General features: G+C 44.8%; 1 protein-coding gene across 6 annotated transcripts in view; it reads right to left on the bottom strand.

Annotated features, from left to right (window-relative positions):
* The window catches only part of NME7 (NME/NM23 family member 7), a 111,157-nt gene that overhangs the window by 76,124 nt on the left and 11,248 nt on the right, over positions 1-23,785 (bottom strand). For 5 of the 6 annotated variants that reach the window (XR_014492550.1, XR_014492551.1, XM_083362848.1 and 2 more), the window contains exons 2-3: positions 5,664-5,771; positions 2,683-2,849 (exon numbers count right to left, since the gene is read on the bottom strand). Coding sequence is in view for 4 of the 6 variants with exons in the window: in XM_083362848.1 (XP_083218974.1) it covers positions 2,683-2,849; positions 5,664-5,771 (275 nt within the window). In the remaining 2 variants the exon portion in view is untranslated. Of the gene's footprint in view, positions 1-2,682; positions 2,850-5,289; positions 5,350-5,663; positions 5,772-23,785 lie in introns of all 6 variants that reach the window. The other variant, XM_083362850.1, reaches the window with a different exon arrangement.

The raw sequence follows: 23,785 nt of genomic DNA, 5'->3' as shown, positions 1-23,785 counted from the left end.
TAAGGAGGATATTTCTTCAGACACTGTTGTCTTTTTGTCCTCTTCAGATTCTAGTTGGGAGGAAAGGGACCTTTTGCGAGACAAATAAGGAGCCACATATTTGTTAAGCAGCTATATCAGACATGTCAAACTCACGACATCCCATGATGTCGCGCAACGTATCAGGACAGTTTTGCCATTGCCGGCAATGGGGCAGGTGTGGCTTCTGCGTGATACGTCCGGCCTATGGGCCGGCAGTTTGACACCCCTGAGCTATATATTAGGAAGGACATGAAGAAATATGACCCTAATACATGACCTCAAATAGGGCAGGGAGAGAGAGCAGCTAATTATACTTTTACAATATTGCTTAGTTTTTAATATTCTCATACTGAAAAATGGAAATATATTCTTATGGTGAGAGGTGCTGGCTTTGCAAAAGTCTAAACGTAATCCATCAAACTTTATTTTTTTAAAAAAAATCCTGTTACTCCCATTATCCCATGACCCTGTTCCTTTGATAACTGCAATATAATTGGAACACTTGGGGTAGGGACCAGTTAAGGGAGAAACATATTCCTTCAGTGTCTTTGTCAGAAACTGAGAAAGGCAAATGATTTGCTGAAATTTAATTATGACAATATCTGGATTATGATACTTTAGGGGAGGAAATGCCAGAGATTGGTGTGAAAGGGAAAAAGAAGAGGAAGTGGCGTCCCTAACCAATGTGTAATCACTGTGGGAAAGCAGTAGTATCTTTTTCTTTGCTTTTCTAACTTTTCCCTGAGGAAAATCAAGTAGTATAAGCACCATGGTCAGCTCCAAGCCAGATAAACAGTCCTCTCAAAAGACTACAGTATAAGCTTAGTTTTTACAAATGTCCTGAGGATTAAGCTGGATTTTTAATGACAATACAAGTTTCTAAAGATTTATCTAGGGCAGAAGACACTCACAGTTGACCTGAGAACCAATCTCTCCTATCTCTCGTATCATAAATTGGCTAAACCACTGAGCAAGAACTATTCTGAGGTTAGGGTTTGCTGGAGGCTTTTGTTCTTTTGTGTTTCCCTGGGAACAGTAGCTGACTGTGAGGAATGAAGGAAAGAAAGGAACCTAAGCCACCACTCAAATTATGGGATGGAATCATCCAAGATGCAAAAAAAAAAGACTCTAATGTATGCAAACTTTTAGACATAGAAACTATGCAATTTTATTTTATATATGCTCAAAAGAAATGCCAGATTAATTTTTAGGTTTTTTTCTCAGAGGCTAAACTGCCATTTTAGATGAGCCTACCCATTGTTCCTCTTCCTCTCCCTTTCGGAAAAAAATCCTAACACATATAAGAGTTCCCGTCACTTTCTTGCTATATAGGTAGTCCTCAACTTACAATAGTTTATTTAGTGATCGTCCAAAGTTACAATGGCACTATGAAAAGTGACATGACCATTTTTCGCATTTACGACTGTTGTAGCATCCCCACGGTCAAGTGATCAAAATTTCGATGCTCAGCAACTGACTCATGTTTATGATGGTTGCAGTGTCCCGAGCTCATGTGATCATACTTGACAACCTTCTAACAAGCAAAAGTCTCACTTAACAACAGAAATTTCAGGCTCAATTGTGGTCATAAATTGAGGACTACCTGTTACTTTAAAAATCTCTAAATGCTAGTTGACACATACTTTTGGTACTGATTTGTATCTTGGGGGGATAATCTGGCATACTGATATCGATAATGCCATATTGATCAATAATACGTCGAAGTCAGTAAATATTTTGATCAATAATAATTCTAATGAAGCCAGTGAATAACATGTGTACACTATCGCTCTTCTATTTTAACAATTTATGTCACACAATTTTTTTTGAAGAGAAAGGTATTTGCTATTACTTTATTGTTGTTGTTACTGTTGTTATCCACATTGCTAATGTGAAAATGAACAAATGTCATCAAGAAAACCTAGTTTTCTTCCTTTCTGAAAACATTTCAACAGTGCTGAAAAAACTAGTTTGCCAGCAGCTCTTTCTAAGTAAAGTTTCTGAAAGAATTTGTGAGTATTACCATCAGTTGGAAAGAAACCCCAGTATAAGAGAAACACAAATACAAAGGAAAACAAGTTTTTTCCAAAATTTAAACATATTAATAGTGATTAATAATACATTGGAGTATATATACAAGCAATATACACATATATTTTATACATACAAACACATTTTAATTAGATTATCTAGGAAATGAGTAATAAAAATAAAAATGGCTTTGTTGTACATAATCAGCAAATTTAAATCAGGTAATGAAAAATAATCTGTATTATAGTAATACTGCTAACTTTTGGGGGGGATAATTTTTCTGGTACAACAATTTTCCAGCTTATTTGCCATTTTATCACAGGACCTTAATTCATGTTTCAAGGTGTTGTTTGGAGCATCATTAAAAACTTAGAAAAGACAACTTAGGCTCTATAACCATGTCTGAGTTGTAACAGATCTAATATGAATACTTTTGAAAATTTTAATTGTAAGCCCCTGATAGTAAATAAGATATAACTACACAAAGTTAAAGCAGCAATTTTTCCTTTCATCCATCAGAAAATCCAATGCTAATTCTTGTATATAATAAGATGACTCAGTAAGTGAAGTATCTTGATTAACTTAAAAAATTGAAAACTCCTCAGAAGTTCAGAAACAGCACTTTCTCACCTTTGTTTGCAACTGCCCAATATGCGAGAGGTATATTGATCTGCATAGTCCACCAAATTGAGGTGGCGTGAAAAAATAGTAATTCTGTTGCCCACAAAGAAATCTTTAAAATTCAGATCTTCATATTTAGTGCGATTTAAGAATCTGAAGCGATTCTTCATGTCGTACTGAAGAGTAAAGAGACAGCTGTTTTAATGTTCTTATTTTAAATTAAAATATATAACATTTCAATAAAATTCAGTCAAATGTTGGATACTGAAATCCTACTTGATACATATAAGAAAAAAAAAATCCAGAAAGGGTCATAGAAAAGAAGGCAGAATAACATCCCCATCTGCCCTTTTTATTTTCTGTTTTATTGACAAAAATGTGACAACTTTTCCGATTTAACTTTTCTGGTTAATTTTTTAACAAATCATGTTTCCTAGTTACCTGCCTAATTTGTTGGTTCTCATATAGTTTGTAGTTTGTCACATTTTAAGCAGGAACTTTGTGATTCTGAGTCTCTGATGACCATGAAAAAATTAAATGTCTTCCTGAGATGATTATAACTATGCTATAACAATTGAAAAGGAGCCAGTGTGATATAATGATTAAAGTATTGGACAGATGACAAAGACCCCCAAGTTCTAGTCTACTGTCTGTTATAGGCACTTACAGGGTGATTTGAGGGTAGAGATTTTAAGCACTATATAAAGGTTGAGATAAAAAATTAACAAAAAACAAATTGGCAAATCCAATTCCTTTTATATTAAACAATTCTACAATTATTATATTAATGCTGTTTTAGAGATCATCTCATCCAATCACCCACTCAACACAGGATGAAGTACATCCAACATATGATCATCCAGCCTGTTTGAGGGATTCCAATAACTCAATACTTTCTGTGGCAGTTTGTTCTTCCTGCCCTCTAGTCTCAACCTACTTCTTGGTAGGTTTAACCCACTGGTTTTGGTCCTATCCTATGGGGCAATTGACAAAAATCAATTTTCTTCTTCTATGTGAAATGTCACCTTTCAATCACTTTTCTTAGCCTATGTTCTTTCTTACCCTCTACTTGCCTGTCCTAAGATGCAGTTCCCTTTTATTTCTAAGAAAATACAGATGCAAAACAGAACTTAAAAGCTCTGCCTTCTCACTGTCACCCATTACCAATTCACCACTATCTCCTTGCAATGGACTTTACTCTGTTTGATTTTCGTTTAATTTCTTACACTGCATAATTTACAGTTTATAATGAAGTTTCTCTCCTGTTTGCTCACATTCTGGAAATAAGCGACTATGCCATAGAATGCTTCACTATTATTTGTCATTTCTTCTGATAATTATTGCAAAAGTTTCAATCCATTTTCAAATGCTAACACACCTGAAAAACTGTTATATTAATACAAACATGTATACATAATTCGCCTGTTCATCCTAAATTATGTATACATCTGTTTACACAAAGACACAGGTGCACAATAAAGTCAATAAACAGAATTATTCAAAATTGTAAATACAGCTTGTTAATTTCTTCCTTTCCCTTTTTCTTGCACTCTCTTTGGCCCATGATCAAATGAAGCCCACTGAATTAGAATTCAAAGATCTTAGGCACGTGCTTTCCCATCCACTAGAAAAGTCTTAACATTAAAATAACGAATTAATTTCATAAATCTCTGGCATCTTTCTTTCAAACTCATGAAAAATATCTGGCAACCTTTATTAATAGCAAAGAAGAGATTGATAGAAGGGAATATTTGTAGTTCAGGGTTGGATTGTGGGGTCCTTGGTGCTCTCTGAGCTTGGTGGTTTCCTTGTAGATGTTTCATTAGAATGACATTTCATTCACCAAAGAAGAGATTGCACAAAACCAGAATGAGCAAATATCAGACTGCCAACAACAAACAAAAAAGCACAAATTCACCCATCATCCTAATATAATTTATTAGGGTTTCAGTTAGAAGATTGTGTAAGTGGTTTGTAAACTCTGGTTTAAGATTAATGACATTTTTGAATCCTCAGCCTTTTAATTAGCTTCATACTAACAATAAGGAAAAATCAGGCAATAAGATTCCATGGGATCTAGATTACATATTTAAAAATTGTAATATATTCTGCATGAAAAAATAGTATTTTATAATGCAGAAAATCAGATAAATATTATTAATCTATTCTTACTCATTCCTTTTTTCCCCTTTATTCTATTTTATTTCTTGTATTATTTTTACTTCCTACTTTGTATTATTTAGGTAAATATATTTGAATTTTTAAAACGTTATTTATAGGTTCTGTTTTATTTTCAAGAAAATATTTTTTTAAAAAAAAGTTTATTGTTAAGTATATTTTGAGAACTTAGCCAACTATGTTTATTCAATAATCCCTGGTTATATAAATGATAGATTGTGTGACAGTAAACCAAGACTATCCATCCCACCTAACATGCATATCTTTAAGATAATAAGAGCTATGCAGGTGATATGCATGCACACAAATAAATATACAAAACATATCAATTCAATAATCCAACTTCTGATCAATATCAAACTCATTAATATTTAACATGGAGAGAAAAAGACAAAAATTGGATAAGCAGACTTTACATATTAATCCTATGTAACTTACCGTATTTAACTTGTGAAAGGAAATATATCATGGGATTTCATCTCCATGATCAGATTTCAACTCCATGGTCACAGAAAAAAATAAAGGAAACAAACAAAATGGCTAAGTGGATTATCTCAAGCAACATTGTTCAACCTGCCCTTATTTGTTGGGAAGTTTCATATTTTTCTCAATTAACACTCAGTTTTTCTCAATTACATTCTTTCTTTGTATGAAAAGATATTGCAATTATATGTAGGTTTCTGAAAAGGGGAAATAATGCCATCTTCTCCCACATTATGCAGTTCTTGGGCAAGAAAAGCAATTCTTCTATTTCTAATTTGTGTAAAATGCAATCCATATTTATAAAATACTTTTATACAAAATAATCCTACCATTTCCACTGATCCATCTTTAGGGTAATACAGAAGCTCATAACGCCGAAAAAGTGAAGCATTTGCATCATACCATTCTGCAATGAAAGCAAATCTTTCATCTTGACTCTAGAAAACAAAAGTCAAATGTATGGATTTTGTAACAATTTCAGAATAGACAATATGTTCCAATATTTCTTCCAATAACACCTAACAATATTGCTTAGTTATTTGCAGTGAAAGGCATCAAGATTTGTCAACCTGGCACCAAAACCTGGAATTTTAAACAAGGAGCATTACTTTTTTAAGTGTTTCTCCAAAATTATGGATCAATTCACTGTCTTCATTGACAACTATTGCTATTTATTTACAACAGTACATACTAGTGATTATCTGGACATCATAGTATAAAATCAAGACAGATGCCCATAAAATACATATTTTATTAATTTTATACTCTATCTCTTCAGACTTTTCTGAGAGTTCTTGACTACTTCTGCTGACTGCTGGCTGCCAGCAGTTTGGCAGTTCGAGTCTCACCAACTCAAGGTTGACTCAGCCTTCCACCCTTCCGAGGTTGGTAAAATGAGGACCCAGACTGTTAGGGGCAATGTGCTGAATCTGTAAACCACTTAGGGAGGGCTGTAAAGCACTGTAAAGCAGTATATAAGTTTAAGTGCTATTGCTATAAGTTGATATGTATATATGCACAGAGTGAGAATGCCACATACTCTCAACTTCTCCAGACTATTTAAAATTCAGGGATTAATCAAATAGTATGCATTTAAAAGTGCAGTATTCAAAAGCAGCTGATGACATAGAAAGAGACGATTGTCAGCCAGTCATTTTCTAAAGCTCAAAACAACAAACAGTATGTCTTATTTGTGGCTCACAGAAGACACAGCAGTTGCTAAGAGAGCTTTTCTGTCTAAGAAGCAGCTTGTATACTTTTGTCACTGCTGTAAAAAGGCAATAAGCCATTACCAACAGAGATCAAATGAAAGATTTTACATCTATTTACCACAAAAGACAGAAACGAATGGATTCACTACTTACCACTAGCTGTTTGAAGGCTCACGCTTTTTTAAAACAGTAGTTTAAAATAAGGATCCCCAACCTTTTTCACACCAGGGACGAGTTTTGTGGAAGACAATTTTTTCACGGACTGGGGTGGGGGATGGTTTTGATTTCACTAAATCACCCACCGCTCACCTCCAGCTGTGTAGCCCAGTTCCTAACAGGCCATAGACCAGTACTAATCCATGGCCCGGGGGTTGGGGACCCCGGGTTTAAAAAAGTACTTTCAAATGAGACTCTTGCTGTATAATTACTTTGCTTTATTTACTATATAAAATTGTACATATATATCAACTAATATTTTTCCATGGAAGACTTGCACTGTTTCTAAGCATCCATATAGGAGATAAAATAGTACAGGGCCAATTTTTTTACCCATTTAGATGGAAGAATGTAAAACTGAGGAAGAGTTTATTTCTAGATGTAGAGCTATTTGCATTCTGAAAAGCAAATATTTATTTGCTTTCAAGATCCAGGCTATAAATAAAATAGTGAGTAGTCCTGAATAGGATGTAGCAGTAATGCTATAATATTCTTATTTATGTTCAATTTTGATTACTGTAGATTGAAATAGAAACAATTCCAAATCATATATGAGCTGCCTATTTTTTCCAAGAATATGAGAACCAAGCTCATACTGTACTGTACACATTTTGTCAACTCCAATATATGTCTTCCTCCAGGAGAAAATGTATGCAGCCCAGGGATGAACTTTAGAGATTAACCCTTTCCTCAAACTATTTAAATACGTAACCAAAAGTAAAGAACAAAACAAACAGCCCAGAGTAGTGGCCCCTAACCTTTTGGGCACCAGGGACTCATTCTGTGGAGAGGTTTTTTTCTGTGAACTGGAGGCGGCGTGGTTTTGTGTGCTGCCTGCATCCTGCAGATGGGGCTTCACTTGTTTGCATGGCTTGGTTTCTGACATGCTGCAGCCCGATGCTGGTCCACGGACTGGGATTGGGGACCCCTAGCCTAGTACTAAGATAAACAGCAAATATGCCAAATAAAGCTATAAACACGGAACTTCAAAGAAGATATACCCCAACCGAGAATGGCAGAACAAGTTACTGTATGTAAGCAATCAGTAATCATACTCTGCTGTGCACTGATGATATGATCGGTAATGAAAGATCTGCAGAAAAATAACCCAGATCAGAAACACGCCTTCCTCTCCCCGTGTTGAGAAAGAATATTAGATATTCCCCGAATAGTAGGGGGAATATCTCTTGTAGGGGAGATGGGCAGCATAAAGATTTAATAAATAAATAAAACTAAATAAAATTAGGAAAGGAAAACCTCTTTCAAATGCCCAGAGAAGATGGAATTAAGGATGTAGTTCCTGTATTTTGCAGATGGCAATGAAACGGATTTAAAAAGTGAGGGACATTCAAAGGTAAGATTACAATCTACTTGTTCTATGTGGTGATGACAGTGATAGAATTAATTTCAAGTAAGCTAAAAAAATATAATACTAAAATGGTACAGAGAAGCATCTTTTCAAGCTGTTGGGAAAAGAAATTAGGAAAATCCATGAGGGGGAGCAGAACACTGTCTTCTCAGCACTATCATACTCTTTGTGAAGAGCAAAGCAGCCTGTGACAAAGACCAAGGCACACTTGAATACTTTAAGGCAGACATGCCAAACTTGCGACATCACGTGATGTCGCGCAACGTATCGGGACTGTTTTGCCATTGCTGGCAATGGGGTGGGCGTGGCTTCCGCGTAACGCGTCTGGCTCATGGGCCGGCAGTTTGACACCTCTGCTTTAAGGTAAAGGCAAGTTATAAACTGAAATTGTTATTGTCACAGCTATTATGGTTACTGTTGATATTATTATTGTCGCTATTATTATTACTTATAGTCACTATAACTCAGAAGTGTCAGTGTAGATACCTTACATAATGCTGCTAGGCTCTATATCTCATCTGATAATTTTCATTTTTTTTAAAAAAAAAATTAGGTTGCCTTGCTGCAGGGCAAGGTATTAAACTCCAACATCATTACAAGATTTCCAAAGAAAAATAACCAGTGGTAGCGGACCACTGATTTCTTTGAAAGTCTGAGTATAGTACCTTCAAAGGAAAAAAAGGACTATAATAAATGGATGTGAATGTCATGTGGATAAGGGCAAAGTGAGGAACAAAAGGACAAGTACATTCTGGTCCAAAATTTGTAACTGGTTGTGACCCTCACTGGCTGCCAATTCATAAATGGAGAAGCACATTCAAATAATTATTTTGCAGAAGAGCCCACATTAACAATATTACAAATGTGCCCTCTGGTCATTAATGATTAGGAACATCTGTTGCTATGAGTTAGGAAAGAAAAAAAAACAGATTGTGAAGAGAATAAAATAAGCTCATTTAAAAGTATAGTTCTAATTCACATGAAAGCTAATGAACAGAATTACACCCATCTATTTTTTCTCCCTGCAAACAACCATTTAACCAGCACCATCTATCATCTAGTTGCTTACAGGCTGTTCTATTAAATTATGATGGTGGTATATGATGGTTATCTTCCTTTGATAAACACCAGGAACTTTTTATTGCTGGTAGACAAATACAGTTTAAGTTGCACAAGCCTAAAAAGAACTAAATCTACAGAATCTACTGTACATAGTAAACTACTCCTTGTCATACTTTCTGTTCAATTTTTAACCTGCAAAATGAACTACAGGTTCACCAAATGATGTGACAAAGTTTTTTTCAGTTACCGCACTAAGCTTCTAGAATGTCCTATCAAGGGACATCAGTCAAGCTTAGTTTTCCTACTTTTTAAAAATAGCTTTTAAAAATATTGGTTGGTATTATTTCCTGTTGCTATGCCCTTTTTAAAAAGCTCATGTTATATTGTTGACATTTTGTCCGTTTCCATTGCTTTGATACTCTCAAGTTGTTCTACAGAAAGGATACTTACATATAGTAGCTTTGAACTGTGAACAATAAGATAAATATCTTTAAATCAGATAATTGTAAAATACATACAGAAGCACAATTAGAACAATATAATTTTTACCTTTTCCCTCTCAGACCCCTCAAAATTGCCCATTCCTTGCCATTCAGTCAATTATTTAGAAACTATCATAAATTTTTGTGCCAAATGGGAATTTTAAAAAATAAAACTAATTAGGATTTTTTTAAAAAATACTATGATGTTTGAATAGCAGACGTAAATGGGAATCACTCAATTATGTTTAAAACTGCATCCCTAAATTATATCTTTAAATATTAAATGCGGGGTGATTATCAAAATAACATTATTTAGATTAAGATGCACACAATGAATTAGTTATAAAGTCCTAGAACACAATATTTAATACACTAATAAAAACCCCATTTATAGAACACAAACACTATGTAAACAACTGACAGTGCTTAACCTTAATCAACTGTAGTTACTAAACTTTTGTGGAATATGTAAATAACTTTAGGAAATCTAAAGTTCATAATAGTCAGAACTGGGGGGGTCAGAAGTTGATGGAGCTAAGCAGAGATTTTTGCAATGCAGTACTTGCTTGTGCTTGAATTTTTCTTTCATTTAGAACGACAATATTTTAACTCATTCCTTCTGTATATTTCAATTCACAAGAGGATGTAATATAGGGTACATCAATCAATCACATTCCAAAAAGAAAAAATATTTTCAATTATTTAATTTGAATTTGTAATTCAAAGGCAGCAAAAACTGAAGTAATTGGAACTTCCATAAAAGATTCAACCAGAGCCTGCAATGGAAAATCATCGAAGCATCTGGAACTGGAGGGATAGTAGACCTGCAAATGTTCAGCCAGATAGTCACTAGGACAGAGTTCCCCAACGTTTCCGACTTTGTGGACTGGCGGGGAGGGGGTGGTGGTTCTGCCTGAGTGGCCAGCAAGCATGCATACAGTTCCATTTGTGTGAACAGTGTGCACGCGAGCCTGCTTCTCATTTAAATGGAGCATGTACGCACCCTTGTCCGTTGCTCTTGCAAGGATGTGTGCATGCACTAGCTGGCCATTTCCGCAGCCCAGTTGCAAACCCCTCATGGCCCACTGGTGGGCCATGGACCACAAGTTGGGGACCCCTGGACTAGGAGATACAGTACACAGAGAGAGAGGGAGGGAGAGAGAGAGAGAGAGAAAGAATGTTCCTCTAAAACTCTTGTAGGACAGAGATAGCAGAGAAGGCAGACAACACTGCTGCCTCCAAATTATCCAGTAAACAGCTTAAATTGTGCCAAATGACTTCATAAAATCCTAGTCCAATGTAAATCTTATTTAAAAGTAAGCTTTTTCTTTTAAAAAAAACCAACACATCCCCCATACCCTGAGCAGTGGCATTTCTAAGTTGTTGGCATGATTCACTTAGCCTCTTCAGGAAATAATCTGTCACATTCTATTTCAGCAACATTGTTTTTTTTTTAAAAAAAAAGACTGGTATGCTATCACAACTGTGTAAATGAGAAAATGCTATGAAAAATAATTAGTAATATATTCTTCATAGTTGAATAGCAAGCACTCTATATGAAAGAAAAATGTTCAAGACTTTGCAAAGCTAGTAAGTCTATCAAATATAATTGACTTTGAAGCAAACTGAAGGAACTTTATTCAATTTGAAAGCATGAACTTCTTTGAAATCAAATAATTCATTTGTAAGATCCTAGTGTACTTAACAATATATTACTTCATTTACCGTATATACTTGAGTATAAGCCGACTCGATTATAAGCCGAGACCCCTAATTTTACCCCCAAAAATTGGAAAAAGTTGGTGACTCGAGTATAAGCCGAGGCTGGGAAATGCAGCAGCTCACGGTAAATTTCAAAAATAAAAATACAGGTAGATAACAATAAAATTGCTTTAATTGAGGCATGTGGAAAAGAGGGTCAACAAAAACAATATATTATCAGTATATTCAACAAAAACAATATATTATCAGTATATTCAACAAAAACAATATATTATCAGTATATTCAACAAAAACAATATATTATCAGTATATTCAACAAAAACAATATATTATCAGTATATTCAACAAAAACAATATATAATATTAAAGTATTAACAATAACTTTAAATGTACAAAAACCTTAACTCAATAAGCAACCAAGCTAAAACACAAGCATCAAAATCCTTCAAAACTGGATTCCTCCTCCTCATCTGTATCTGCAAACAGAGCTGCAGCTGTAGCTGGTGTGAGGTTATCATCATATACATTGTCACAGAGTTCGCTGTCATCACTATCACAGTTGTCCTCCTCATGCAAAGCAGTGTCTTCACTGCCATCCATAGCATTACTTATGCCACATTTCCTGAAGGCGTGCTTCACCATGTCCTCTGGAATCTCTTCCCATGCATCACGAACCCACTTTGCTATCAGTTCTATGTCAGGCTTCATCATATTTCCACCTTTTGTTAGTCGGGCTTGACCAGATGACATCCATTCGCACCACATCTTTCGCACACGGTCTTTGAAAGGTTTATTTAAACACACATCTAAGGGCTGTAATACAGATGTAAGCCCACCTGGAATAACGGCTAAAGTAACTTGAGAAGACTTTGCCAATCTTTTTATGTCATCAGATGTGTGGGCTCTGAACATATCCCAAACTAGCAATGATGGTTTTTTCTTTAAGGCTGCTCCTGGTCGTCCATTCCAAACTTCTTCCAGCCACTTTTTTGTTCCATCTTCATCCATCCAGCCTTTAACATGTGGGCGCACTGTAATTCGTGGTGGGAATTTGACCTTTTTAGGCAAGGTCTTTCTTTTAAAAATAATGACAGGCCGCAGCTTAGTTCCATTAGCCAAACATGACAGAACAACTGTAAAATGGTTTTTCTCATTACCTGTGGTTCTGAGTAAAACAGTTTTGTCTCCCAAACTTGCCACGGTTCTGTTGCTTGGAAGATCAAAGGTCATAGGTGTTTCATCCATATTCCCAATATCTCCCAGGTCATAGTTATGGATGTTTCTTTGTTTTATGATGAATGAATGGAATGACATCACTTTTTCATCAAGGTCTTTTGGCAACTTCTGTGAAATCTTTGTTCTTTGCCGCAAACATAGGCCATACCTATTCATGAAGCCAGTACACCATCCTGCTGACGCAACAAAATTTTCAATGCCTGGTACTTTTAATTTGTCATCTTTAGCCATTTGAAGGGCACGTAAGCGAATTCCCATGCGTGTTACGCAGTAACCATTTTGACGACACTCCATAACCCATTCATGCAATTCAGTCTCTAGAGCCACATATGGAGTTGTTAAACCACGTCGAGCTTTTTTTGCCTTTGGAATCTTTTCCAACTCAGCTTTCATTTTCCGCCACTCCCTCACTTGTTTTTCATCAACACCAAATTCCCTACCTGCAATACTGTTATTGCTTTGTTCTGCTCTTAACACAACCTTTAGTTTGAAAGCAGCTTCGTATGACCTGCGTCTTTGTTTTGGTGCAGGAATACTAGAAGTACTGGGCTCCATTGGTGCAAGAGTACTAGAAGTACTGGGCTCCATTTCTAACAGGAATGGGGTGGTCTGCTAGGGAGGCGGCAGTCAAGCGTTGTTTCCCTCCTCAGTCAAGCTTGTTTCCCTCCTCGTGCGTGCGTGTGTGTGGGGGAGGGGCTTGTTTCCCTCCTCAGTCAAGCTTGTTTCCCTCCTCGTGCGTGCGTGTGTGTGGGGGAGGGGCTTGTTTCCCTCCTCAGTCAAGCTTGTTTCCATCCGTCTCTGTGTGTGTGTGTGTGTGTGTGTGTGTGTGTGTGGCAGTAAAGCCTTGTTTCCACGTGGGCCACGGCGACTCCGCTCCCTCCCCTCCGGGCCGGGCTTCTCTCCGCCCGTCCGCCCGCTGGCTGGCTGGGCTGCTGCGCCACCGCTGGTCCCGGGCGAGGCAGCGGGCAAGCGAGAGATGGGGGGTGAAGCGCTGGCCGGTGAGTTGGGGGCGGAACGGGCGAGGCAGCGTGCAAGCGAGAGCGCCGGCCGGTGAGTTGGGGGCGGAACGGGCGAGGCAGCGTGCAAGCGAGAGCGCCGGCCGGTGAGTTGGGGGCGGAACGGGCGAGGCAGCGGGCAAGCGAGAGCGCCGGCCGGTGAGTTGGGGGCGGAACGGGCGAGGCAGCGTGCAAGCGAGAGCGCCGGCCGGTGAGTTGGGGGCGGAACGGGCGAGGCAGCGGGCAAGCGAGAGCGCCGGCCGGTGAGTTGGGGGCGGAACGGGCGAGGCAGCGGGCAAGCGAGAGATGGGGGGGAAGCGCTGGCCGGTGAGTTGGGGGCGGAACGGGCGAGGCAGCGGGCAAGCGAGAGATGGGGGGGAAGCGCTGGCCGGTGAGTTGGGGGCGGAACGGGCAAGGTAGCGGGCAAGCGAGAGATGGGGGGGAAGCGCTGGCCGGTGAGTTGGGGGCGGAACGGGCGAGGCAGCGTGCAAGCGAGAGATGGGGGGGGAAGCGCTGGCCGGTGAGTTGGGGGCGGAACGGGCGAGGCAGCGGGCAAGCGAGAGATGGGGGGGAAGCGCTGGCCGGTGAGTTGGGGGCGGAACGGGCGAGGCAGCGTGCAAGCGAGAGCGCCGGCCGGTGAGTTGGGGGCGGAATGGGCGAGGCAGCGGGCAAGCGAGAGATGGGGGGGAAGCGCTGGCCGGTGAGTTGGGGGCGGAACGGGCGAGGCAGCGGGCAAGCGAGAGCGCCGGCCGGTGAGTTGGGGGCGGAACGGGCGAGGCAGCGGGCAAGCGAGAGCGCCGGCCGGTGAGTTGGGGGCGGAACGGGCGAGGCAGCGGGCAAGCGAGAGATGGGGGGAAGCGCTGGCCGGTGAGTTGGGGGCGGAACGGGCGAGGCAGCGTGCAAGCGAGAGCGCCGGCCGGTGAGTTGGGGGCGGAACGGGCGAGGCAGCGGGCAAGCGAGAGATGGGGGGGAAGCGCTGGCCGGTGAGTTGGGGGCGGAACGGGTGAGGCAGCGGGCAAGCGAGAGATGGGGGGGAAGCGCTGGCCGGTGAGTTGGGGGCGGAACGGGCGAGGCAGCGTGCAAGCGAGAGCGCCGGCCGGTGAGTTGGGGGCGGAACGGGCGAGGCAGCGGGCAAGCGAGAGATGGGGGGGGAAGCGCTGGCCGGTGAGTTGGGGGCGGAACGGGCGAGGCAGCGGGCAAGCGAGAGATGGGGGGGGAAGCGCTGGCCGGTGAGTTGGGGGCGGAACGGGCGAGGTAGCGTGCAAGCGAGAGCACCGGCCGGTGAGTTGGGGGCGGAACGGGCGAGGCAGCGGGCAAGCGAGAGATGGGGGGGAAGCGCTGGCCGGTGAGTTGGGGGCGCAACAGGCGAGGCAGCGGGCAAGCGAGAGATGGGGGGGGAAGCGCTGGCCGGTGAGTTGGGGGCGGAACGGGCGAGGCAGCGGGCAAGCGAGAGATGGGGGGAAGCGCTGGCCGGTGAGTTGGGGGCGGAACGGGCGAGGCAGCGTGCAAGCGAGAGCGCCGGCCGGTGAGTTGGGGGCGGAACGGGCGAGGCAGCGGGCAAGCGAGAGATGGGGGGAAGCGCTGGCCGGTGAGTTGGGGGCGGAACGGGCGAGGCAGCGTGCAAGCGAGAGCGCCGGCCGGTGAGTTGGGGGCGGAACGGGCGAGGCAGCGGGCAAGCGAGAGATGGGGGGGGAAGCGCTGGCCGGTGAGTTGGGGGCGGAACGGGCGAGGCAGCGTGCAAGCGAGAGCGCCGGCCGGTGAGCTGGGGGCGGAACGGGCGAGGCAGCGGGCAAGCGAGAGCGCCGGCCGGTGAGCTGGGGGCGGAACGGGCGAGGCAGCGTGCAAGCGAGAGCGCCGGCCGGTGAGTTGGGGCGGAACGGGCGAGGCAGCGGGCAAGCGAGAGATGGGGGGGAAGCGCTGGCCGGTGAGTTGGGGGCGGAACGGGCGAGGCAGCGGGCAAGCGAGAGATGGGGGGGGAAGCGCTGGCCGGTGAGTTGGGGGCGGAACGGGCGAGGCAGCGTGCAAGCGAGAGCGCCGGCCGGTGAGCTGGGGGCGGAACGGGCGAGGCAGCGGGCAAGCGAGAGCGCCGGCCGGTGAGCTGGGGGCGGAACGGGCGAGGCAGCGTGCAAGCGAGAGCGCCGGCCGGTGAGTTGGGGCGGAACGGGCGAGGCAGCGGGCAAGCGAGAGATGGGGGGGAAGCGCCGGCCGGTGAGTTGGGGGCGGAACGGGCGAGGCAGCGGGCAAGCGAGAGCGCCGGCCGGTGAGTTGGGGGCGGAACGGGCGAGGCAGCGTGCAAGCGAGAGCGCCGGCCGGTGAGTTGGGGGCGGAACGGGCGAGGCAGCGGGCAAGCGAGAGCGCCGGCCGGTGAGTTGGGGGCGGAACGGGCGAGGCAGCGGGCAAGCGAGAGATGGGGGGGAAGCGCTGGCCGGTGAGTTGGGGGCGGAACGGGCGAGGCAGCGGGCAAGCGAGAGATGGGGGGGAAGCGCTGGCCGGTGAGTTGGGGGCGGAACGGGCAAGGTAGCGGGCAAGCGAGAGATGGGGGGGAAGCGCTGGCCGGTGAGTTGGGGGCGGAACGGGCGAGGCAGCGTGCAAGCGAGAGATGGGGGGGGAAGCGCTGGCCGGTGAGTTGGGGGCGGAACGGGCGAGGCAGCGGGCAAGCGAGAGATGGGGGGGAAGCGCTGGCCGGTGAGTTGGGGGCGGAACGGGCGAGGCAGCGTGCAAGCGAGAGCGCCGGCCGGTGAGTTGGGGGCGGAATGGGCGAGGCAGCGGGCAAGCGAGAGATGGGGGGGAAGCGCTGGCCGGTGAGTTGGGGGCGGAACGGGCGAGGCAGCGGGCAAGCGAGAGCGCCGGCCGGTGAGTTGGGGGCGGAACGGGCGAGGCAGCGGGCAAGCGAGAGCGCCGGCCGGTGAGTTGGGGGCGGAACGGGCGAGGCAGCGGGCAAGCGAGAGATGGGGGGAAGCGCTGGCCGGTGAGTTGGGGGCGGAACGGGCGAGGCAGCGTGCAAGCGAGAGCGCCGGCCGGTGAGTTGGGGGCGGAACGGGCGAGGCAGCGGGCAAGCGAGAGATGGGGGGGAAGCGCTGGCCGGTGAGTTGGGGGCGGAACGGGTGAGGCAGCGGGCAAGCGAGAGATGGGGGGGAAGCGCTGGCCGGTGAGTTGGGGGCGGAACGGGCGAGGCAGCGTGCAAGCGAGAGCGCCGGCCGGTGAGTTGGGGGCGGAACGGGCGAGGCAGCGGGCAAGCGAGAGATGGGGGGGGAAGCGCTGGCCGGTGAGTTGGGGGCGGAACGGGCGAGGCAGCGGGCAAGCGAGAGATGGGGGGGGAAGCGCTGGCCGGTGAGTTGGGGGCGGAACGGGCGAGGTAGCGTGCAAGCGAGAGCACCGGCCGGTGAGTTGGGGGCGGAACGGGCGAGGCAGCGGGCAAGCGAGAGATGGGGGGGAAGCGCTGGCCGGTGAGTTGGGGGCGCAACAGGCGAGGCAGCGGGCAAGCGAGAGATGGGGGGGGAAGCGCTGGCCGGTGAGTTGGGGGCGGAACGGGCGAGGCAGCGGGCAAGCGAGAGATGGGGGGAAGCGCTGGCCGGTGAGTTGGGGGCGGAACGGGCGAGGCAGCGTGCAAGCGAGAGCGCCGGCCGGTGAGTTGGGGGCGGAACGGGCGAGGCAGCGGGCAAGCGAGAGATGGGGGGAAGCGCTGGCCGGTGAGTTGGGGGCGGAACGGGCGAGGCAGCGTGCAAGCGAGAGCGCCGGCCGGTGAGTTGGGGGCGGAACGGGCGAGGCAGCGGGCAAGCGAGAGATGGGGGGGGAAGCGCTGGCCGGTGAGTTGGGGGCGGAACGGGCGAGGCAGCGTGCAAGCGAGAGCGCCGGCCGGTGAGCTGGGGGCGGAACGGGCGAGGCAGCGGGCAAGCGAGAGCGCCGGCCGGTGAGCTGGGGGCGGAACGGGCGAGGCAGCGTGCAAGCGAGAGCGCCGGCCGGTGAGTTGGGGCGGAACGGGCGAGGCAGCGGGCAAGCGAGAGATGGGGGGGAAGCGCTGGCCGGTGAGTTGGGGGCGGAACGGGCGAGGCAGCGGGCAAGCGAGAGATGGGGGGGGAAGCGCGGCGGCGGTGAGTTCGCGCCCTCCCGCCCTGCCTGCCCCCTGGCCGGTGCCTTCGCCCCGCAAGCCCCCCCGACTTGCCCGGAGGAAGCGGCGGTGGCGCGGCGCTGCGGGCCGGGAGGGGGGCGCGGCTGGGGCTGCCCCTCCTGCCGAGGAGCCGAGCCCGGCGGCGTGTGTGTGTGTGTGTGTGTGTGAGACCCGCAGGAATGGCTAGTTGCGTTTCTCTGTGTGTCAAGCCCCGTGGGCTCGACACACAGGAAGGGGGGGAATGCCGGAATGCCGCTTCCCTACCAGCCATTCCCGTGGGTCTGACACACACACGCACGCACGAGGGGGAGAAACAACGCTGGACTGCCGCCAGCTCTGCAAGGCTCTGCCGCTCCCTTCTCTCAGCAGCCTGTTCCGAACGAAGGGACAGTTCTTTTTTTTTGTTGACTGGAGTATAAGCCGAAGTGGAGTTTTTCAGCCCAAAAAGTGGGCTGAAAAATTCGGCTTATACTCAAGTATATACGGTACATCATTTTTTTTCACAGTAAAATTGCATTCAAAGCAATTTACAATCAGAATATTTTTTAATTTTCAGATCAAGGCAATTATGCTGCATATTCTTGAAAGATTAAAAACAAACTGGAAGCTGTTACTGTTGAACACTCTGCACTACACTCACTTTAATTAATTACAAGTAGTCCTTAACTTAAAACCATTCATTTAGTGACCAGTCAAATTTACAAAGGAACTGAAAAAATGAATTACAACCAGTTCTTGCACTTATAACTGTTGCAGCATCTCCACAGTCGCTTAATCAAAATTGGGGTACTTGGCAATTAGTATGTATTTCCTATGGTTGCCATGTCCCATTGTCAAGTGATCATCATTTGCAATCTTTCCAGACAGCTTCTGGAAACCAGATTTGCTTAATGACCAAATGATTCATTTAACAACTCAACAACCTCTGCTCAATCATTCAAGCCCTAGTCATCTCACATTTGGACTACTGCAATGCGCTCTACAGGGGACCACCCTTGAAGAGCATTCAGAAGTTACAGCTGGTATAGTGTGTGCCAGCGCAGGCAGTTCTTAGGGCTGCCACCTGGCTGGTTTGCTTACGGGTGCAATTCAAGGTGTTGAAAGCCCTGCAAGGCAAAGATCCAGGTTAGTTGAGGAACATCTCAACCTGATGGTACTGGCCTAACCCACCTGTGCTGGCAAAGGAGACATATTGCAGATTCATCAGTCAAGGAATTTCGGCTGTGGGGTCTAGGAGAGGAGCTTTCTCTGCTGTGGCTGTCTTACCCCCAGAGGTGAGATCAGCTCCCACCCTTCTGACCTTTCCCCATAGCCTTAAGACCTTAGCTCTGCCAGAGGGCTTGGGGTCCCAACAGGAGAGTAAGTATCACACTGGAGATGGTTGATTAATTAAGAACCAATCCACCTTCCTCCCATCCTGCTCCCTTCTTCCCCATCTTGTAACTATGATTTTATTTGGTAGTAATTTCATCTATTGTGTTAGGGATATGATCTCTGATGATTTTAATATTTTTATCCTGTGAGTCGCCCAGGCTTGCTTTGAAATGAAATTTATTATTTATTTATTTATTAATTTAATTTATATACCGCCCTTCTCTCAAGAGACTCAGGGCGGTGAACAGGGCAATACATAAAAATAGGATACAAAAATTAAAATTATTAAAACATAATTAAACAATGCCCATAAATAATACAGATTTAAAATTGAAGTAATAATAAGATCCCACCCCGTCCCATTAGGCCAGGCCCGCTTGTTTAAAAAGATGGGTTTTAAGGTCGCGCCGGAAGGAGCGGAGATCGGGCGCCATCCGGAGCTCTACCGGAAGATGGTTCCATAAATCCGGTGCACCCACAGAGAATGCTCTCCCCCTGGGGGCCACCAGTCGGCATTCTTTGACCGGCGGCACCCTGAGGAGGCCCTCTCTGTGGGATCGTACTGGGCGGAGGGAAGTTGACGCCGGCTGCAGGTGCTCCCCAAGGTATTCTGGACCCATGCCATGGAGGGCTTTGTAGGTCATAACCAACAAATGGGTAGCAAATAAATTTAAACAAACAAACAAACAAACAAACAACCATGGCAAAAAAGATTGTAAAATCAGGTGTGACTCACTTAACAACTTTGCTTAGCAACGGGAATTCTGGCCCCTCTTAAGTTGAGGACTACAGCATTGATTTTTATATTTGTATTCCATTCCGTTCCAGGTACCATATTGTCCACAGTTCCCAAATTTTAAGGAACGGTTAAACAAAAATGAAGTCGGAGAAACAGAAACACTACAAAAATGGGAAACAAACAACTAATGATGGATAAAAAAACCAAGCCCAGTGTAATTAATTAAAAGCCATTATGAACAAAAAGGGCTGCAAGGTCTAGTTAGAAACATTTAGATCTGAATGAAGTCAATGTAGCATATATAAAATGCACAAATGAGCCTTGAACTCAGTCTCTGAGTTCTCAATTGACCCTGAGCCAACTATGCCACAATCATTTTCTACGTCTAACACTTTCCTAGACATAAGAAAAGTACTACAGTTGGGTTCTCCTGGAACTGCAATAAGGGTGAAAAGTGACCTTCAGCCAGCTGATACCAGCGTGTGTTAGTGCCGAAGAATTTGAAAGGCGGTTCCAAAGAGCACACATTTTGCACTTACCTTGAACATTCTGAGAATATCGTGGCCTATTAAAAATTTATTGCCTTGCTACAAAGACAGAAAAGAGTTCAACCAATCGCCGCCTTATTCACTACTGGGAACATTCTGAGCCAGCATTCATTGTGTAGTACAGTTTAACCAAACAGGCTCCTGATCAGTCTGTCATTAAAATTAAATGCTTCTTTTTACCTTGGATTGCGTAAAATATTAACTCTTGGGCAATTCAGCTGAACACAGATTTCAGTTACCACAATGTTTGATGGCATGCCCATAAAACTATTATCATAAAGACACATATCAAGTTAATATTGGAACAGGGGTGTGCTGGTTTTTCTAACTTATCTAATATCTTTCGTAAAGAATTATGTAACAAAAAAGAGAAGGAAAAATGGGAGGGCAAAGAGTATTTCAACTGGAATTCATAGTTCTGGAACTAAGTACAGTGCGCATTTACAAAAGTGAAGTTACGGTTCTAGTTGTATACGCCTTGACTAGAGCAAATTCCAATCGACTAAATGGGATTTACATTGAATATCCTTGTAAAGACTAGCATTGTAAATCTTTTTAATTCAGATCGACTAATCAAATTAGCGATGCAAATAATCCCATAGCATAATGCTATTACCTTTCTACTAAAGCTTAAACTGCATCACAATCCAATTCAGGTGGCCAAAGGACGTAGAATCTTTTCTATATTTTTTTCAATATCACATACTGTACAATGCTACCTATGAACATTTTAACTATTGCAACCATGGGGTTATAAGAACAGGGCTTTTCAACCTTTTCACCCATTGTACCACTTTTAGGATATGGCAACATCCAAGTACCACCAGTCGCCTAGCAAGGTGTCAAAAACTTGATGAACAAAAAAAAAGGAAAAAAGTGATGAAGTACAGGTAGTCCTTGACTTACAACAGTTCGCTTAGTGACTGTTCAAAGTTACAATGGCACTGGAAAAAGTGCCCCCCAAGCCACAGCCGAGCAAGACACCTGCCTGCCCACCCGGCGGCGCTCTTCCTCCTGTCCGAGGTTTGCATTGTTGTGAGCATTTCTGTTGAGGATTGGTAGCAGGGGTGGGGTGAGGGGTGTTTGGTTTTTATTCCCCCCCTCTGCTGGGTGGTTGCAGCAGGTTTTGGTCACTTCACATGACCCTGGGACACTGTGACCATCATAAATATGAATCAGTTGCCAAGCATCTGAATGTAAATCACAAGACCCTGGAGATGCTGCAACATTCCAACTGACTGGTGATTCTTATGAGCTCAGAAGCGCCAGGATCAGCGCCGAGCTCCAGCTGGCACTGATCCTGGCGCTTCCGCTGAGCTCTGACAGCCCTGCAGCTCCAGCCATCTCTCGCTCAGGCTTGCTGCCACCGGTTTAGCTAATTCCCTTCCCTTGTACCACTTTTCTATGATGGTCGTGTACCACCTGCCAGGTGCCAATGTACCACAGGTGGTACCCGTACCACTGGTGGAAAAGCCCTGTTATAGAATACTTAAAGCACATCTTTAGAACTGCCAGTGTAAGGTGGCTGCCTAAACAGTGAATTAGTGTAAACAGAAGGTCCAATTCTCCCATTTATTATTTTTAAAAACCTGTGGCAGAGACACAGTGAAACTGTAGCAAACAATCTTGAATTGCAGTTGTTGGCAATCTTTTTGGGTCAAAGGATATAACTGAAATTTTATGAGCGTGTAGTGGTCTCACGTGAAAATGATTTAACAAAATAAATGGCTACATTGCAGACATGGACTTTCAAAAAAAAAAAAACTTCCTAGAAAGCAAACGGATGAGATTATATTCTGCCATCTCCTCTAGTTCTTAACTTGTCTTTTTGCTATGTCTCTTCCATCACAGCTTATCTTTCCCCTTTTTCTAGAACAGGAGTTCTTAGATATAAAAAGGCACTTTTCACTTACTGATTTTTAAAAATAGTAAAGGTAAAGGTTCCCCCGCACATGCGTGCTAGTCGTTTCCAACTCTAGGGGCCGGTGCTCATCTCCGTTTCAAAGCCGAAGAGCCAGCGTTTGTCCGAGGACGTCTCCGTGGTCATGTGGCCGGCATGACTAGACGCCAAAGGCACACGGAACGCTGTTACCTTCCCACCGGAGTGGTCCCTATTTTTCTACTTGCATTTTTACGTGCTTTCGAACTGCTAGGTTGGCAGAAGCTGGGACGAGTAACAGGCGCTCACTCTGTTACGCGGCACTCGGGATTCGACCGGCCAAACTGCCGACCTTCTGATCGACAAGCTCAGCGTCCTAACCCACTGAGCCACCGCGTCCCTTCCTTTTAAAAATACATAAAATTAAAATCTGGTTCTATAGGAAGCCTAGCAGACACCAAGAGGAATGATGTTGATTCACGGGCACCACATATTCTAGTTTTCAATTACAGCCTACTATGGTTTGCAACTTTGTGAATCACAGCAGTCTTACTCACCTTTAGCTTACCTAACTCTTTTAACTGTAGATGTCTGAGATTGAACCTAAAAAAATCTATAGGTAGTCCTCAATTTACAACAGTTCATTTAGTGACTCTTCGAAATTACAATGGCACTGAAAAAAAAATGACTTATGACCATTTTTACAGAGTTACAACCATCGCGGCATCCCCAGGGTCATGCGATCAAAATTCAGATGCTTGGCAACTGATTCATATTTATGAGGGTTGCGGAGTCTTGGGCTCAAATTATCACCTTTAGCAACCTTCTACAAGCAAAGTCAATGGAGAAGCCAGATTCACTTAAAAACCGTGTGACTATCTTAACAACTGCAGTGATTCACTTTATGACAAGAAAGGTCATCAATGGGGCAAAATTTACGTAACCACTTCTTGCTGAGCAACAGAAATTTTGGGCTCAATTGTAATCCTAATTCAAGGATTACCTGTATAGGTAAAATACATTTATTTATTTATTTGTTTGTTTGTTTTTATAAACCGCCCTTCTCCCGAGGGACTCGGGGCGGTGTACAGAGTAAGATAGGCAACAAAGTGAAACAGTATTGAAACACAATAATCAAAACAAAACAAACTGGGACCCCAATTAGAGCTATCAGAGCTATCAGGCCAAGCCGGACTGCTGGAATAGGTAAGTCTTTAAGTCGCGCCGGAAGGTGCGGAGGTCGGGGGCCATCCGGATTTCAGTTGGTAAGCAGTTCCAGAGGGCTGGCGCACCCACTGAGAATGCCCTCCCCCGGGGCGCCACAAGCTGACATTCCTTGAGCGGTGGCACCCTGAGGAGGCCCTCTCTGTGGGAGCGCACAGGGCGGTGGGGTGTTGACATTGGCAGAAGGTGCTCCCTCAGGCAGTCCGGACCCATGCCATGTAGGGCTTTGTATGTCATTGTTAGCACCTATGCTATCAAAGCAAGTAAAAATTCTTTATGGCCTTTT

The sequence above is a fragment of the Vipera ursinii genome (genome assembly GCF_947247035.1).
Source record: "Vipera ursinii genome assembly, chromosome: 4".
NCBI classification, from domain to species: domain Eukaryota; kingdom Metazoa; phylum Chordata; class Lepidosauria; order Squamata; family Viperidae; genus Vipera; species Vipera ursinii.
Note: the sequence above shows the minus strand (reverse complement) of the source record. Positions and strands in the feature narration are given on the sequence as shown.